We start from the raw sequence: 20,032 nt of genomic DNA on the forward strand, positions 1-20,032 counted from the left end.
TGTCTGAGTTCACATCTGAACTCTTGCAATAAGCCAAGACCTATAATGACCTTGGGGAAAGCATTAAGTTTCACTGGTGCTATTTCTCTTCAGGAAGCCATCTCACACTTGTATCTTTCTTTAATTATTCCAGAATATATTCAATCAGATGGTAATTTTCTAGTATATTTTTTATATGATATTGAAATCTAAACCTTATGGTAACTCACTTTTCAAACTTTACTTTGTAAGATCCAAAAGTGATGATGATAAGAAAAGAAGCTGTGAAATTTTATTAAATGCCAAATAACAAGGGAGATGAATATGTTCATTCAAAATAAACCAATAATAGTCACCTCATTATTATATGTGATTCCAAGTATATCAGGCCTGCTGGGCCTGCCCTTGGCGAATATGCCCCCTAGGCCAGCCAAGCAGCCACATGCCCACAGCCCCAGCCAGAGTAACAGCCCTGTGGCCCTGACCCCAGCAAGCTAGACTCCAAGTTGGCTGATGCACTGTGTGCACACATGTGCCCTTGGTCTGAAAAACAGCCTGGCAAGCTCATCCCTGGCAAAGCCATGCCACCACCGCCACAAATTCTTACAGCCTAGGCCACTGAGATATAGTTGCAAACAGCATTAGCCTGCATTACAACTGAAGAAACTGCATGAAAACTACACTACTGCATCCACCAAGAACTAGAACCAATGCACCCCACCTAACTGACAACCCAAGACCCAAAGAATAAGTCTTTCCCTACTAAACCTTTACTTCATAAAATTATAAGAGATTACAATTCACCAGATACACAGAAATCAATATAGAGACGTATCAAACATGAAAATAAAGGAAACATGACATTGCCAAAGGAACACAGTAATTCTCTAGTAACAGATGCCAATCATAAGCAAATATATGAAATGCCAGAAAAAGAATTCAAAATAATAAATCTTAAGAAAATTCAGTGAGATACATGAGAATACAGATAGACAATTCAACAAAACCAAGAAAACAATTCATGATTTTAATAAGAAATTCAATAAAGAGATAGACATCATAAAGAACAACCAAGCAGAAATCTTAGGGCTAAAGAATTCAATCAATGAATTAAATAAAAAATACAATTGAGAGTTTCAACAACAGACTAGACCAAGTAGAAGAAAGAATTTCTGAACTTGAAGACAGGTCTTTGAAATAACTCAAGCAGACAAAAAAAAAAAAAAAAAAGGAATGAAGAAAACCTATAGGATTTATTGAACGCCATTAAGCAAACAAAGAACCTAGGTATAAATTTAACCAAAAAACTAAAAGGTCTAAATGAGGAAAACAATAGAATACTAAGGAAAGAAACTGAAGAGGACACACAAAAATGGAAAGCTATCCCATGCTCATGGACTGAAAGAATTAATATTGTTAATTTTGCTAAAATGTCTATACTACCCAAAGTGATCTATAGATTCAATGCAATCCCTATCAATCAATGACATTCTTCACAGAAATTGAAAAAAAACAATCCTAAAATTCATATGGAACCACAAAAAGACCCTAATAACTAAAATAATACTAAGTAAAAGAACATAGCTGGAGGCATCATATTACCCGATTTCAAATTATATTACAAATCTATAATAACCAAAACAGCACGGTACTGGCATAAAAATAGACACATGACCAATGGAACAGAGAACCCAGAAATAAATCCACATATCTACAGCTTTTTTTTTTTTTTGGAGACATGGTCTCATTCTGTTGCCTGGGATAGAGTGCAGTGGCGTCATCATAGCTCACTGCAATCTCAAACTCCCAGACTCAAGCACTCCTCTAGTCTCAGCCTCCCGAGTAGCTGGGACTACAGATACGTACCACCACGTCTGGCTAATTTTTCTATTTTTTGTAGAGACAGGGTCTAGGCACCAAGAACATTCACTGGGGAAACAACAGTCTCTTCAATAAATGGTGCTTGGAAAACCGGATATCCACATGCAGAAGAATGAAACTAGACCCCCATCTCTCACTCTATAAAAAAATCAAGTCAAAATGGATTAAAGGCCTAAATGTAAGACCTGAACCTATAAAACTACTAGAAGAAAACATAGGGAAAATGCTTTAGGACATTGGTCTGGAAAAAGATTTTATGAATAAGACCTCAAAAGCACAGGCAACAAAAGCAAAAATAAACAAAGGAGATTATATCAAACTAAAAAGCTTCTGCACAGCAAAGAAAATAATCAACAGAGTGGAAAGATAACCTACAGAATGACAGAAAATATCTGCAAACTATTCATCCAACATGGGATTAATATCCAGAGTATACAAGGAACTCAAACATCTCCACAGCAAAAAAAGAAAACCGGATTTAAAAATGGGCAAATGATCTGAACAGACATTTTTGAAAAGAAGACATACATATGGCCAAAAAATATACGAAAACATGCTCAATATCACTAATCATCAGGGAATGCAAATGAAAACTACAATGGCGTTATCACTTCACCCTAGTTAGGATAGCTATTATCAAACGGACAAAAAACATTTCCTCTAAAAAACAGTATACGCAGTGGTAACACTTGAATATTAAGAGGCAGTATGAAAAGAAATTGGGAGTAAGATGGCCAACTAAAGATGCCTGGCACTTGTCCCCCCTGACAAGAAAGGACCAAGGTAACAAATAAACAGCTAGGATTGTACTGGATTGTCAAAGGAAGAGCGCTGGGGTGTACTGGGGAAGTGCAGAGGTTCCTGTGGTGCTGGGAAGCCCAGAAGGGCAGTGTGGAGACACCCTGCCTCTGCAGCCCTGTTTCCCCCACCCAGATTGGCAGTCAGGAGGGACTTCCCCTTGCTGGGGAAAAGGTAAGCAGAAGAACCCTACCAGCCCCCATTACCACTGTCAACACCTGCATTCCTTACTGCAGAAAAATCCCATAGTCCTCATAAGCTCTGAGTCCAGGAATTCAGACAGGTGCATTGCTCCAAATTAGGAGCACAAGATATGCACTCCCCACCTCCCACCCACACTCTGGGAGCTAGGCTGCTGCAGCATGGGGCTATCTTGAGACCCTAGCCACCTTTGGAGTGCATCCTGCTCTGAGGCCCAGTAGCCATGGTACCTCTTTAGCCCTGGGACTCCATCTTCATTCCAGCAAGCCCACCCAGATGGCTGCAACACTACAACTCCAGCTGCTCAGTGCCGCCCACACTTCGGGGTAAAGAAATAGTCTGCCAGACCCACACAGGGTGGACCTGCACCTTGAGCAGGAGAGGCCCCCAAGTTGCCAAGCAGCTGACCCACTCCCAGACCACAGAGCAGCTACTTGCCCATGGCAAGGGGCTGAGAAACAACCCAGCAGGCCCACTCCCTCAGGCCTCTCCAATGGCCCCATGCTCATGCCAGGACCTGAGTGATCTCATAGAAGTAAAAAGTAGAACAGAGGTTACTAAAGCCTGGGAAGAGTAGTGGGAAGGAGAGGGTAGGGAAAGATCTGTTAAAGGACAGAAAATTACAGCTAGGTACCAGGAATAAATTCTAGTGTTCTATAGCACTGTAGGATGGCCATAGTTAATAATATATATTTTCAAATAGCTAGAAGGAGCATGTTGAATGTTTCCAATACAAAGAAATGATGTATACACTAATTATCCTGATCTGATCACTATATATTATATATATCAAAATATCACTATGTAGCCCATGAATATGTACAATTATTATGTGTCAATTAAAAAATATTTCTAAAGAAGTCTTACATATTATCTCCGAGTTTTTACCCCATTGCTTAGTCTGCATTTATGTTAGCTATTTATGCCGAAGGTGTCATTATATATTGTTGTTTGGCCAATGTGGGTGGGGGGATGGGGAAGAATGGGAAGGGCAGCTGTCTTTGCTACAGAGGTGGGCAAAACTGAAAACCAAAAGCCTCAAGACCTAAATGAATGAAAAGCAAAAGCTGCTTTTCCCCTTCCCTTACCATCCCACTCGCCAGAGATAAGTCACTATAAAAGTTTTGTAGGGGATCTAAAAATCATAAGCAAGCCATAACTCATACCCAAAGAATAGAAATCCCATAAAAGATAGACTAAAATAAAAATATTTCTTGGCAGGCATGTAATTACACATTGTGTACACGGCTACAGGATTTAACAGTCTGTTTTCTAGCCCTTTCATGCAGTATTGAAAGACACTTTAAGGATAAATCTAGTCCAACTTCCACTATCTACAGATTTCTATCACAGCACCCATAACACTTAAAAACTGTGTACTCTTACTAGACTGAAGACCCTTGAAAGCAGGGGGGTGGCTCACTGGGCTTTTTATTCTTCATACCTAGCATAGTAACTGACACATAGTAGATGCTCAATAAATGCTGCATACATAATTGAATCAACCACTAGATGCTTAGGTTCTTTCCACAAAACCTCCCCCAAATGATAGCTCAGTCTATGCTTGAACACTTCACAAATGGGCTTTCCTTACTTCCCAAGGCAGTCCATCCAATCTCTGGTCTTTTTTGACTATCCGTAGGTTGAATTACACTATCAAATATAAGTTCAGAGATGTAATCTCAATAGAAAAAAACTTTTCTATGATTATTATGACCAAATTTTTCAGAATAAAAAGAGAAATCCATGGTCAGAGGATATTTGACCACTCCCCAGTCAATGTACATACATTCAACTCTTCTGCAAAATCCATTTTAAGAAGTTAACCAGATAACAGTCAAATCAAAAAGTCTTCAGCTTTTCACATTATTAAAGTATACATATATTAATACATATTTGGATCATTCCTATTTCAACACAGTCACTCTAGTTTATACAAGGGATCCAAACAGGTAGAACATACCTCATAAGGAAAGCCACATGGAGCTACTATTTCAGATAAATTGTACACTGACTCTCAAATCTTCACTGAGATTTTCACAGTTCAGGCTATCATATTTTCCTGGACTACTGTCAAAGCCTCTTCACTGGCTGCTGCCGCCCCCCCAGTCTACTCTCCCCTATCCTGCCGCCAAAGAACATGTTACTCCACAGCCTCAATGGTGGCATGGTTTCACATCCCACACAACGAAGCATGGCAGGCAAGGCCCTTTGCAGCTTGTCTTCAGCCTCTTTCTCTTGTCTAACATTTCTGAATCACTTATTTAAATACCTTGATCTCTGGTGCTTCCAGCTTCTGGGCCTTTGCATATGCTGTTCTTTTTGCCTGACACTCTCACATCCCCCTTCAGCAAACTGAATCATTATTCAAAGTCTGCTTATTTTTGAAGTATTCCTTAACCTTCCCAGAAAGATTTTCAATTTTTCTTTCCTCCATAATTATGAAAGTAATACACCATTCAGTATAGTTTTAAAAAGTTAGATAATAAAGAAAAGTTCAGAAAGCAAAAATACCCCAAATTACACTCCTCAGTCCTAGACAGATTTGTCTGTGTCCTCATTCCTGTACACAGCCCCACTACAGTCACTTCAGGTTAAGGTAACTGATTAGATGTAGGTTTTCAGTGCCAACCAGCCAGGTTGGTGCTGACTTTTTATCCCTGAAGTATGGCATAAAGCCTGTAACTTAGCAGACACTTAGCAAGCCTGAAGAAACAAAAAGAAAAGAATTAAAGCAATGTAATTAACTACTAATTTAAATGTTATTAGTACTCTTGTAAATATAGTCAGAGAAATTCTCTCAATGGATGTTGGCTAACAGCCAGATTATAAAAAATTCTGCTACTCTCTTTTGTTTGGTCCTGCTCACTCTATGTGCATTATTTTATACCCCCTTTCCTCTGCTCTATCTCTAAGAAACAAGTCAATGAGGAACGCCTTTCACTATGTTGACAATGTTCTAGTGTGAGGGACAGAGACTAGTGTGAGGTACAATCTCCCATATGAGGGACAGAACACCTAGTTCACCAGTCATCTGACTCTTCACAAATCATCTCCCTGTCCTGAACCTTGGTGTCTTCAGTATAAAAAGGGATAATAATATTCCCTCTGCTTGCTCCATGCAGTTGCTGTTAAGATCAAATATGGAAGTATTCTTTAAAATATAAATGTAAGGTAATATGATAGCTAGCTTCTAAAATGGTCCCCGATGATCTCTGCCTCCTGGGATTCATATCCTTGTGTAGCCCCCTCCTCCAATGTACAGGGTTGGTCTGTGTGACCAAAATAATATGGCAGAAGTGATGGTATATCTGTTCTGAGATTAGGTTATAAAAGACTGTGGCTTCTATCTTGGTAGGGACATGTTCTCACCATCTGTCTTCCCCTATTTGTCTCTTTCTCTCCTCACTCACTGGGAAAGCCAGATGTCATGTCAAGTATGAAGAGCCCCAAATAGTGAGGAACTGAAGCCTCTGGCCAACAGCCATTAAGGAACTGAGGCCTACCAACAGCCATGTCAGTGAGCTTGGAAGTGGATCTTCTCATCCCAGTCAAACCTTCAGATGATTTCAACCCTTGCTGACAGCTTGACAACAGTCTCGTGAGAGATCATGAACCAGAACCACTGAACTAAGCCACTCCTGCATTTCTACCCTTAGAAACTGTGTTAAGCAATGACTGTTGTTTAAAGCTATTAAATTTGGTGTAATTTGTTATACAGCAATCCATAACATACAGGTGGTGTTATTGGCCCCAGTCACATTTATACTGTTTCTAAACGTAATATTAAAATGATGCCCTGGCTTTCTGAAGGACTATCTAGAACTAAAAGATCATGTGGTACAATCTACCTTCATACTCCGTAAGGAGTAAATCTTCCATTTCTGCAGCATCACTGTTCCAAGTCCATCATTCTCCCTACCAACAGTGTTTACTCAATATCACATAAAACTGGTCACATTCTTTCCTATAGTTACTGTCATTCTGGACCACTGCTTAGATCTCTTTTGGAAACAATGTGAGTTGTTTTCTTTTTCTTCTCTATACTTTTTCACTTATGCGAGTTTAACTTTGTCTCTCCATTTGCTAATCAAAATGTAATTTAATATTTCTTCTATAAGCCAAAACTTAGTCTTATCTTACTCCCTATAAACCGATGTTGTTCAGCATCTTTTTAAGAAATGATTTATAGTAGATTAATTTCATCACTATTTATCCTGGGGAAAAATCTAATTTCCAAAATTCGCCCCAAACTAATTTCTTTTCAATCTAGTAAATGAATCCATCTTTCAAAATACATCATCTGAAAATTTTATACAGGCTATTTGATAACCAGTGGTTTCATGTATGTGGATAAGGGAAGTCGTAAACAAGGCTCACAAATCTGGATTAATACAGTAAGAGAACTGAAGAGTGCTTGAAGTTCCTATCATGTTAATTTAATATGCCAACTATACTTACACATATTTAAACTTTTGCTTTGCCTATTTCTGTATATTAAGATATCAGTACATTTTCCCTTCATATCATCATAAAAAGAAATAAACCTGATTAAAAAAGATACAAACTAACAAACTCAGTTTCCCATCAGAATATGTCTTATTTTAAAATATTCCGATGGAACAGTAATATAGTTTACCACATTGTTCAAGATAGAGTATAAAGTCAGAGCTGCAAGAGATCTAGAGAGATTTATTGGCAGCATTCCCTATTAAATGTATGTGTGGTAAGTTAGGGAAGTGATAACAACTGCTTTGCAAAAGTTTAATCCTCAGGAAGAAAATCAAGATAAATATATTTTTATCCCAAGCCCAAGAAAATAAAGGAAATGGGAAGTTTAACATCTTAGAAATAAGTATGCAAGTGATGCAGCTGATATTTCATTAAGACTTTTAGTTAAGAAAAATAATTTTATTTAAAGATATTTAGAAATAAAGTCAAACTTATCAAATACATAAATGCCTGAGTATAATCCTCTCAACAACTTGACAGAGAAAACATTGCAGATAGTGTAAGATAACTATGAGAATGATCTTTGTGGACAGGACAGCACTGATGAAAGAGGGGGAAAAATACTAGGAGAAATAGAGCAGAGGCTTCAGAAAGCCTCTAAGAAGGGAGGCACCCCAGAACGCTGTTGGAAAAATGCTGCTTGAACAATCTTTAGTACACAGCATGACAGAGTCAGAGAAAAGAAGAAAGTGAACCTGGAAAAGTACAAAGAGGGAATGAATGGAAAGGGGAAAGGTAGGGTAGAAAAAAAGGATAGGATAAGGAGAGAGGGAGGCAGTAGGATGTGCTTTCAGCCCACATGTGGAAAATTATGCCCTTCAAAGAGGAAATAGCTCTGTGCCAAGACATACAGTTTGGAAAGTAAAGTTTGGGCTAGATTTCAGCTCCAATTTGATTCCTTGGCTAGGCCCCTTTATGCTGTGAACAACCTGCCTAACTGGGAAAGAGGGAAAGACCAACTAACTAACTGATTGGGGAAGAAACAGGCAGACATTTATTTCCCTATAAACATTTATTTGCACAGGCAAATTCCTCAGAACTATATACAAAATGAAATTTCTTTGGTATTGTTTTGTACCATTTCACACCTGGCATGTGTTGTGTTCTAATAGAAAACATTCAGTTTGGGGAACAATGCTGTTTCTGGTGAGGTGGAAGGGGGCTGGCTGCTAGATGATTACGAAATTTAAGGAAACCTGGTAATTCCCACCATAAAAGGACAGATGCACCTGCGGGTGCCCAAGATTTGAGAACTCAGTTCCTTTTGTCTGGGTTCTCTGGCTTTTATTTCCCTCCTCTGCTTTTCTGGGGCTCCTCCTGCTCACACAGTCATCCAGGGCATCACTGCTTACCAGTAACAGGCTCCTCTAGCTGAATGCCTAAGACTGAGAGTAAACAGTAGTGTCTCCTCAAGTTTCCTTTGCAGAAGACTTGTATCATTACTGCCTTTACTTGCCTGTTAAAATGAAGACTACTGAGCTCACTCTACCCTAGACCTACTGAAGCAGAAGTTCTGGAAGTGAAGCCTGGGACTCTGCATTTTAAACAGTGGCTATTAAAGCTGGAAAACTATTGTTTAAGAGTAATGTAAAATATGAGAAATTTCTGGATGGAGTTTATAAAAGAGAAAGGGAATAAGCTTAAGCTTAGCAACAGTATACAGTGTAAACAACAAACCATGAATGGTTAAATGTGCCTTTCCTCACCAAATGTATCGTAAAAAAATCTCTAGAATTATGAATTTTTTTTCCTCTGGAGACAGAGTCTTGCTCTGTCACCCTGGCTAGAGTCCAGTGGCATCATCATAGCTCACTATAACCTCAAACTCCTGGGTTTAAACGATCCTCCTGCCTGCGTCAGCCTCCCGAGCAGCTGGGATTACAGGTGCGTGCCACCACGCCCAGATAATTTTTGTATTTTTTGTGGAGATGGGGTCTTGTTCTTGCTCAGGCTGGTCTCGAACTCCTAGCTTCAAGCGATCTTCCCACTTTGGCCTCCCAGAGAGCAAGGATAATAGGTGTGAGCCACCGCACCTGGCCATAAAATTTTCAAAAGTCATATCATATATATATATATATATACACATACATAGATAGTTCTTGTGGTCTAATTATAAATGTTATCTTGAAATTAGGTTATAATGATATTTTGTGTATTGAGTTTGATACAATGAAAGGAAATCCTAGTTTTGAAAAATTTCATATTGGAGGGCTGACTATGGAACTTAATCCAAACATTACTCCCTATACCCATTTGCCAAAATTAGGCCTCTACTGAAGAATCTTAGTTGATCAACTGTTATTCCTTTCTTAGTAGCACCTTGAGTAGATAATGGAGAAAAATGACAGAAACAAATTTCTTACCGCTGTAAGGGGTCCTTCCGCTTGTGCCTCCATCAGACTTGTGGGTGTTGCTGCAATAAATTGACTAGCAGCTCCAGCCTGGAGCTCCAGCCTATCTATATACTGTTCTGAAGTAGCAGTGGCAGGGCACTCCGCAGAAAGTTCTAAGACCACACCTGAAGCTTCCTTCTTGAAATGATCATCTTCTGCCCAAGGGCCTAATCGGAGCTTTTCACCTTGAGGTGATTCCTCCAGGACTTGAAGCACTTCAGGCTCCTCATCAGAAGGGCTTCCAGTTGTTTTATGGCCTAAGGCCTCATTTGTCCTAAAATCCTGAAGGTCCTGCTCTTTGTCGACAATCACCCATTCTTTGGAATCGATCTCTTGCTTGCAAGAGCTCAGGTTAACAGCTATAAAACCATTGCTGCCACCACCATCTGCCTGCTCAGGGGTGTTGGCAGAAGCAGGCTTGGAGGCATCTGGAAGATATTCTTCATCATAGTGCCAGACGTGGTCAGTATGGGACGCAGTAGGAACACAAGGCTTATGAAGCAGAACAGGGAGAATAGATTCTTTTCCTGCACTGGAATCTTTCTGCATTTTCTCCAGGCTTAAGGAAACGAAAAGAAGTTACTCAATTGTCTTAGGGAAATATTTATTACATAACATATAAGTTCTATACAAAACTAATATTCATACAAAGATGAAAGAGGAAAATATAGATAAAGCATAAGGAAAGTTTTACAGGGTTGATAATGTTTTTCTCCACTTGCCATAATCTTGCTTTGGAAGATGGAGCTCACCTCTTTCCTCAGCCTGGCCCTTTTAGTTTCCTTTTTTTGTTAAGCTAATTTTTCACCAAACTAAGCTTTTATCCCTGTTGCACTCTTTTACTCCCAATCTTAGCCACAACTCAAAATGTTTAAAACACTGCCCCAACCTTACTCCATTCTTTTGATTATATTAACATGTAGACATGTGTTTACATAACATAGTTATGAGGCTGAATGATTACTATGTGAGGAAGAACACACATATGTCAAGGACTGTTTAAAATGGAAGCTAGATTGGAGCAGGCCAGAAATGGCTGAATTGTCTTGGGACACAGTATCTACCATGTTAGTCAAATCCATGGTCCTTCTAACCTAATATGTCATTGCCAGTAGTAGCCATCGTTGATGGGTGTGACTACTATTAAGGGCACTTAGGTCTTAATGCTATTCATAAATATATCCCAAACTCTTTTTAAAGTTTCATTTCTATCTTCTGTTATCAAAATTTGTTATAATGATAATGTGCCTCATAACCATAAACTATAAACAGTCTTTATCTTTGTATGGCTCTCTGAAGTTCTACATTTCCATCTCTCTAGTAGACTGTGAGCTGTGGAGGGCAAGAATGATAAACTTATTGGTATCTACTTTCCCACATTACCTTCCTCATAGAAGGTCTTCACCAAATTGAATTGAACTGCCTCTCCCTTGTGTATAAATTACTTTATCCCTCCTCCATGTATTCCCCTCATTCTTACCTAATGCCATATTTATCACGCCCTCTCTAACTCTATACCATTGTTTGAAAGAGATCATCTTCCAAATGAAGTCACTACAGAACTGTTCATTTAACTTATGAGATTACAGCTTCCAAAGCCAAAGGCTATGCTACAGAATTAATAATAATGTTAGAAGACAATTCACAGGATAATGATAATTGAAACTACAGATGACAATGAAAGCTTAACGGAATCACTGTCAGAAAAATGCAAGAATTTCTTTTTTCCCTTTTCTTTTTCTTTCTTTCTTTCTTTTTTTTGGACATACTATCTTGCTCTGTCTCCCAGGCTAGAGTGCAGTGGCCTCATCGTAGTCATGGCTCACTGCAACCTCAAACTCCTGGGCTCAAGCAATCCTCCTGCCTCAGCCTCCCGAGTAGCTGGGACTACAGGGACTACAGGTGTGCCCCACCACACCTGGCTAATTTTTGTATTTTTTTTTTTTTTTTTTTAGAGATGGGGGGGTCTCACTCTTGCCCTGGCTGGGCTCAATCAATCCTCTGAGTAGCTGGGACTACATGCGTGCACCACCACACTCAGCTAATTTTTTTTTTTTCTATTCTTAGTTACCCAGCTAATTTCTTTCTATTTTTAGTAGAGATGGGGTCTCGCTCTTGCTGAGGCTGGTCTCAAACTCCTGATCTCAAGCAATCCTCCTGCTTTGGCCTCTCAGAGTGCTAGGATTATAGGCATGAGCCACAATGCCTGGCCAAGAATTTCCTATTTGAAAGGCTTTACATAATAATATATAACAACAACATAATAATGGTATTAACACCTCAGAAGCTTTAAAAAGAAAGAAAAACTATTCTTTTATACCAGGTCTCAAGAAACTTGTCAGTATCTGGCTTTGGCTCCAATGTCAGTCGTTTTTCCAGCTCGAAGCTGTGAATGGAACGTAATTTTCGCACCAATGGAACATCTCTGTCTGGCTGAGTAATCTCTGAGCGGACACGAATTGGTGAACCAAGGCTTGGAGCATTGAGAATACCATTTGCTTGACCATGACTGTTCTCGTCTTCAGTACCAGCCTAGACAAAATATAAAATAATACCATGAAAAACATTCCAGCCAATACACATGGGAGGAATCATTGAAGCTTTCAAAGTATTAATAACATAAACAAATGATTACATGTGTTATCAGAAGATTAGGATATTTTGGCTAGTTTACTTCATTACATTCTTACCCTTTATTTATCCTTTTTTGTTTTTTTTTAGAGACAGAGTCTCGCTTTGTTGCCTGGGCTAGAGTGCCATGGCATTAGCCTAGCTTATAGTAATCTGAAATTCTTGGGTTCATGCGATTCTCCTGCCTCAACCTCCCAAGTAGCTGGGACTACAGAAGTGTGCCACCACACCCAACTAATTTTTTCTATTTTTAGTTGCCCAACTACTATCTTTCTACTTTTAGTTGTCTAGCTAATTTCTTTCTATTTTTAGTAGAGATGGGTCTCGCTCTTGCTGAGGCTGGTCTCGAACTCCTGACCTCAAGTGATACTCCCACCTCGGCCTCCCAGGGTGCTAGGATTGCAGGCATGAGCCATCACACCTGGTTATTAACCCTTTATTAAATGAGTTTTCTTAATTTATACTCAGTTTCAGTATTATTTTCAGTCTAGTATATCACCAGGAGGTCACTTGAGCCCAGGAGTCTGAGGTTGCAGTGAGCTATGATGAGGCCACTGCACTCTAGCCCACGTGATAGAACGAAACTGTCTCAAAGAAAAAAAAAAGATTGTCCACTTAAATGCCACTTACAAAAGTTATGATAGAACAATAAGGACAGAAAGAGATAGAAAGATAAAAGATGAAAAAAGATACATCAGGCATGTACTACCCAAAAGCAAGCTAGCCTACCTGTATTAATATCTGACAAAATAGTCTTTAATGCCAGAAAAAAATTATTAATAGTAAGAATAGAACAGAAAGGGTCACTATATAATGAAAAGCAAAACTTCTGTTCACCCGGAAGATGTAAGAATTCTAAACTCGTTTGCACTAAAATAACTTATGAGTGAAAAAAGTTCATATGGAAAAATATTTAGAACAGAATGAGAATAAAAACTTAACATATCAAAACTTTAGTGATGCTATAAAACAGATATTCATTTCTTTCCTTTTGCTTCTCTTAGGTACATTTTGCTTTTCCTTTTCTAGTTTCTTTCTTTTTTTTTGAGACAGGGTCTCATGCCATTGCCCAGGAGAGAGTACACTGGCCTTATCATAGTTCACTACAGCCTCCAATTCCTGGGCTCAAGCAATCCTCCTGCCTCAGCCTCCCAAGTAGCTGGACCACAGGCATGAACCATCTTGCCAAGCTAATTTTTTAATTTTTTTAGAGAACGGGTCTTGCTATAGCCCAGGCTGGTCTGGAACTCTTGGGCTCAAGCTTCCTCTTGCCCAGCCTCCCGAAGTGCTAGGATTACAGGCATGAGCCACCTTGCTCGGCCTTTTTTCTAGTTTCTTGAGGTAGAATTTAGATTATTGATCTGAAACTTTGTACTTTTTTTAACTTATCTTTATTTATCAAAGATTACTAAAGCCATGTGAACTTGAAAAGCATCTGGGCTTATTTACTTAATTTTTGAGTATTTATTTACTTATAAGCTAATTTGGTATCATAAACAATAAAGACATATATACATGCATACATAAAGATATAAACATACATAACAAAAAAATAAAAAATAAAAAATAAACATACATAACAAAGACTATAGTCTTGATTTTAAAACTGTAGTCATGAGACTGGCAAAACTTGCCAGTCCAAAAGGACAGCTGGATTTAAACCATGCCCCTGAAAACAGAACAAGTTACGGTTTGTTTTATATATAATCCAAGCCCTCATAGAGAGAAAACAGGGTAGCAATCCCTATCTCAAAGCATAGAGAGAAAATCCAAGCCCCTTCAATAAGGAGTTTGTTGAGTGTGCTAGAGGAAGACAAAAATGTATGCCAAGGCAAAATAAAATCACAGGAATTCACCTTAGGACTTTATAAGGAGACCAACTTCATTTAGATAGGCAGCATAGAATCTCGGGCCCCCAAAAGTGAGGGACACTTTGGGGGATCACCATGGGACCGAGCCACACAATGCTTTTTCTGACGGTTTATATCTTTTCTACTGTAAGCATTTAGTGCTGTAAATTTCCCTCTCAGCACTGCTTTAGCTGCATACCACATATTTTAATATGTTGTAATTTCACTTTCATTTAGTTCTATGTAATTAAAAAAAAACTCCTTTGAGGCTTCCTCTTTGATCCATGGATTACATTGAAGTATGCTGTTTAATTTCCATATGTTTAGAGATTATCCTATTGTCTTTCTATTATTGATTACTAGTTCAATTCCACTATGGTCAAAGAGCATACTCTGTATGATTTCAATTCTTTTAAATTTGTTAAGGTTTGTTTTGTGGCTCTGCTTCTATGAAAGTCAACCTAAGATAGTGGTTATCTCAGTGGAGATAGAGTAGAAGCACAAATATAGAGAGTATATGTTAAAATGTTCCAGTTCTTGGGGCAGATGGTGGGTGTACATGCTTATATTATTATGCTTTGAAATGATACATATATAATCTTTTATATATAGTATAAGATTTTAAATGATAAAATTAGCTGCTTGGGGCTGGGCACGGTGGCTCATGCCTGTAATCCTAGCACTCTGGGACAGCAAGGTGGGAGGATCACTTGAGCTCAGGGGTTTGAGACCAGCCTGAGCAAGAGTGAGACCCTGTCTCTACTAAAAATAGAAAAAATTAGCCAGGTTTGGTGGCACATGCCTGTAGTCCCAGCTACTCGGGAGCCTGAGGCAGGAGAATCGCTTGAACCCAAGAGTTTGAGGTTGCTGTGAGCTAGGCTGATGCCACAGCACTCTAGCCTGGGTGACAGAGTGAGACTCTATCTCAAAAAAAAAAAAAGCTGCTTAGAACTTAGAATTTTTCTCCTAGATGACCAGTAAAATACTAAAGTTACAATCTCTATTCATGTACTTTTTCATTTATACATTTTTGCTTATATTTCTACTTCAATCATTTCTTCCATAAGGCATGTTCCCAACTCTCACCTCTATTTCTAGGTATGCCAATTCCTTTTAATGTTCTTGTTTTGTACAATGTTCTGTCTTGTACTACATTTGGTTGTGTACATACACATCTACTCAGACAGACTGTAAGCTCCTTAAAGGTAAAAGATGTATCTTAAACTATATAGCATCTAGCTTAGTAAACTGCAAATAGAAAGTGGTCAGTTATAGCAAAAGCAATCTTAAGCAATAAAAACAAAATGGGAGGTATTGATTTGCCAGACTTCAAACTATACTACAAAGCTGTGGTGCTTAAAACTGCTTGGTACTGGCACAAGGGCAGGGACACAGACCAGTGGAACAGAACAGAAAACCCAAATATAAAACCATCCTCATATAATCATCTAATCTTTGACAAAATAGACAAAAAAATACTCTGGGGACAAGAGTCCCTATTCAATAAATGGTGCTGGGAAAACTGGATAGCCACATGTAGAAGACTGAAACAGGACCCACAGATTTCACCTCTCACAAAAATCAAATCACGGTGGATAACAGATTTAAACCTTAAATGGGAAACGATTAGAATTCTAGAAGAAAATGTAGGAAAGACTCTCACAGACGTTGGTCTAGGCAAAGAATTTATGAAGAAAACCCCTAAGGCAATTGCAGCAACAACAAAAATAAACGAATGGGACCTGATTAAATTAAAAAGCTTCTGCACAGCCAAAGAAACAGTCACGAAAATAAACAGACAGCCTACAGAATGGGAAAAAATTTTTGCATACTACACATCAGATAAAAGACTGATAACAAGAATCTATTTAGAACTCAGGAAAATCAGCAAGAAAAAATCAAACAATCCTATCAAAAAATGGGCAAAGGACATGAATAGAAATTTTTCAAAAGAAGACATAAGAATGGCCAAAAAACGTATCAAAAAATGCTCAACATCCCTAATCATCAGGGAAATGCAAATCAAAACCACAATGAGATACCACTTAACTCCGGTGAGAATGGCCTTTATCAAAAAATCCCAAAACAACACGTGTTGGCGTGGATGCGGAGAGACAGGAACACTCATACACTGCTGGTGGGAATGCAAACTAGTGCAACCCCTATGGAAAGCAATATGGAGATACCTTAAACAGATTCAAGTAGACCTACCATTTGATCCAGCAATTCCATTATTGGGCATATACCCAGAAGAACAAAAGTCATTTTTTAACAAAGACACCTGTACCCGAATGTTTATAGCAGCACAATTCACAATCGCAAAGATGTGGAAACAACCCAAGTGCCCATTGATCCACGAATGGATTAGTAAACTGTGGTATATGTATACCATGGAGTACTACTCAGCTATAAGAAATAACGATGATACGACATCTCTTTGGTTCTCCTGGAGAGAGCTGGAACCCATTATACTAAGTGAAGTATCCAAAGAATGGAAAAACAAGCATCACATGTACTCACCAGAAAACTGGTTTCCCTGATCATCACCTAAATGTACATCAGGGAAGGATACCAATTGGATATCAGACTGGGATGGGGGGGGTGGGGGGAGGGGATGGGTGTATGCCTACATGACGAGAGCATTGCGCACCCTCTGGGGAATGGTCATGCCTGAGGGTGCAGACCCGGGGAGGTGGGGGGGGAGGGGATCGAGGTATGAATACATGGCGAGTGCCAGGCGCACTGTCTGGAGAGTGGGAGCGGACGCGCTTGGGACTCTGACTCGGGGGGATGGGCGGGACAGGGACAATGTATATGATCTGAACTTATGTACCCCCATGATGAGCTGAAATAAAAAAAAATATATTATAAAAAAAAAAAAATAAAAAAAAATAAAATGTAAACTAATATAAAAAAAAAAAAAAAAAAAAAGAAAGTGGTCAGTTAAACTTTGTTGAATTAATGTAAGAATGAATAAATCCAGAAGCCAATGGCTTCTCTTCAATATTTAGCTTAATGTTTTATCTAGATATTCAAAATGAGTAGAGAGCTTGCAATACACAGCAGCATACATTATAAATTCAAGAAAACTGCATATCACCATAATAACAAATAATGGGCAATGACTTAGGGTTAAAACCATCTGCCATTTAAATTTCACTGAGATTAAATAATGACAATGGGTGAAAGACAGAAAACTAAAGTAATCAAGTTCTTCTATGTCAAGTGCCATTTCACTCTCTCACATACACAGATATCCATATGGACTGATAACTGAGAATGTCACTAGTAATTTTTTGCTATAAGAACAGTTTGTTCCTGATACCATGAAGACAGCCACAGTTGATAGTACAAAAATCTGACATCAGCTCCCTGTTTACTTTTTGCTACTCATTCCTGATTGTTATTGGTCCAGATAGTGCTTATTCAACACCAGTTCACATTGTAGCCTATCATATCTATGCAGAGAATGTTTTTGCAAATGATTCCCATGACTGAAAGTATATACCTACTAGGGTCTGAATGTTTATGTCCCCCCAAAATTCATATATTGAAATTCAAACTTCCAAAGTAATAGTATTAGGAGGCAGGGGCCTTTGGGAGGTGATTAGATAATGGAGACAGAGCCCTCATGAATGACAATAGCATCCTTATAAAAGAGGCTCAAGAGAGACCCTTGCCCCTTCCACCACATGAGGACACAGCAAGGAGGAGCCAGAAAGAGCCCCTCACCAGATACCAAATCTGCCTAGCCTTCCTTCTTAGACTTCCCAGTCTTCTGAACTGTGAGAAATAAATTTCTGTTGTTTATAAGGTACTCATTTCATGGTACTTTTTATAGCAACTCAAACAGACTAAGACAATAACCTTAAGCTAACTTTTTAAATTATATAGTTTAGCTGGACACAGTGGTACATGCTTATAGTCCCATCTACTCAGGAGGCTAATGTGGGAAGACCACTTGAGCCCAAGAGTTCGAGGATAGAGTATACCATAATCATGCCTGTGAACAGCCACTGTACCCTAGCCTGGACAGCAATGACAGCCTGTCTCTTACAAAATAAATAAATAAATAATACAGTTTTAACAATTGTCCAAAGATAGGCTAAGCTCCTCAGAACTGATCATAGAAGATCCTTGTCAGGATCTATTTCCCATTCATAAAGGATGACTAGCCAACTTTCTATCAATCATGTTAATAGGTATGAGCCCAAAACCTCATTTCACCCCTGTAAGTTTAAACTCTTTCCCAATCAAACCTTTATAAAAACACCTAAATAGCACCAAAAACTAACTGATTTATAATTCACTGCCTCTCCAATCCATTATCTTCATCTTATCTTCTATGAAAGGGGATATGACAAGAAACAGGAAGGTCAAGGAAAAGTTTAGAGATAATATACCCAAGGATAACTAAAAATGAGCCAAATAATTCAGAGATCTGTATCTCTCCCCATACTGACAAGTGTACCTGCTTGAAATTCTAATAAAGAAAAAATCATATCATTTATTCAACATCACTTCAGCTCATGATCAGTTTGATGCTTTCCACTTTTTTTTTTTTTTTTTTTTTGGAGACAGAGTCTCACTCTGTTGCCCGGGCTAGAGTGTCATGGCATCAGCCTAGCTCACAGCAACCTCAAACTCCTGGCGTCAAGCAATCCTCCTGTCTCAGCCTCCTGAGTAGCTGGGACTACAGGCATGCGCCACCTTGCCTGGCCAATTTTTATATATATATTTTTTTTTAGTTGTCCAATTAATTTCTTTCTATTTTTTTTAGTAGAGATGGGGTCTCGCTTCTTGCTCAGGCTGGTCTCAAACTCCTGAGCTCAAAGGATCCACCTGCCTCGGCCTCCCAGAGTGCTAGCTGGGATTACAGGGGTGAGCCACTGCACCTGGCCTTTTTTTTTAAGCAAGCATCAAAACAAGGTTTATTGAGGAGAGAAAGATAGGATTATAGAACAAGAGCCACATATAGGTTTACACAGCATGATACATATGCCAAGGATGATGACCAGACCCATTGCTGCAGCAAAGGGAGAATAGAAGGAAGGGCACAAAAAGAGATGCTTTCCACTTTCAACCTCACTTCTCTACCTTCATTTGAGACAGTGTTCACAATGGGTACTCATAGCTCCACTGGTGCACATTAAAGAAAGGGCCCAGTCTTGTCACATTATTTGTAAAGACTATTAATTTCTGTCCTATAGATATGTCTCTTCTTTTAGTCTCAGTGTCTTGTCACTTTTTAAAAATACCTTCATGTTTTCCATAAAATATAAGATGAAGATTAATTTTTGGTGTCTACAACATAAGTGTTATGGGCCAAATTAGCCATAATATTGCAATTACAAATATTTTTAGTTTTTATTTATTTTTATTTTTTTCACAGCATCAGAACATACAACTACAAATATTTGAATAACTAGCAGAACAATGTTCTGTCCATTTCTCATTCAAAATTGGGAGTCATGATACTTTGCTGTAACAATAAGAGAAAAATAATAAGCACATAGGAAAATATCACTTCCTATGCAAGAAATACACACCTTACAAATTCCAAGCTTTATCTTGTTCTTGTTGGCATCCATCTCTTCCCACACATCCTTCTCCTGGGGACGAGGGTGTCCCAGAGATCCAGGCAATTTATCTGGTGACACACCAACAGGGATACCATTCTCCCCATCACTAAGCTGTTCATCTGGAAACACCTCATCTGTATTTTCTCGAAGCAAGTCTCCTGGGATGGGAGTGGCATTGGCAATTCTAAAAATGAGGGGAGAAAAA

At 38.7% G+C, this 20,032-nt stretch overlaps 1 protein-coding gene across 2 annotated transcripts in view; it reads right to left on the reverse strand.

The window, feature by feature from the left end:
- Window positions 1-20,032, reverse strand: part of TTBK2 (tau tubulin kinase 2) — a 132,002-nt gene that overhangs the window by 7,163 nt on the left and 104,807 nt on the right. For both annotated transcript variants that reach the window (XM_045539634.1, XM_045539627.1), the window contains 3 exons: window positions 19,795-20,011; window positions 12,085-12,296; window positions 9,735-10,323 (listed from right to left, as the gene is read on the reverse strand). In XM_045539634.1, coding sequence (XP_045395590.1) covers window positions 9,735-10,323; window positions 12,085-12,296; window positions 19,795-20,011 — 1,018 coding nt within the window. The remainder of the gene's footprint in view (window positions 1-9,734; window positions 10,324-12,084; window positions 12,297-19,794; window positions 20,012-20,032) is intronic.

This window comes from Lemur catta, chromosome 1 (genome assembly GCF_020740605.2).
Source record: "Lemur catta isolate mLemCat1 chromosome 1, mLemCat1.pri, whole genome shotgun sequence".
Classification (NCBI taxonomy): domain Eukaryota; kingdom Metazoa; phylum Chordata; class Mammalia; order Primates; family Lemuridae; genus Lemur; species Lemur catta.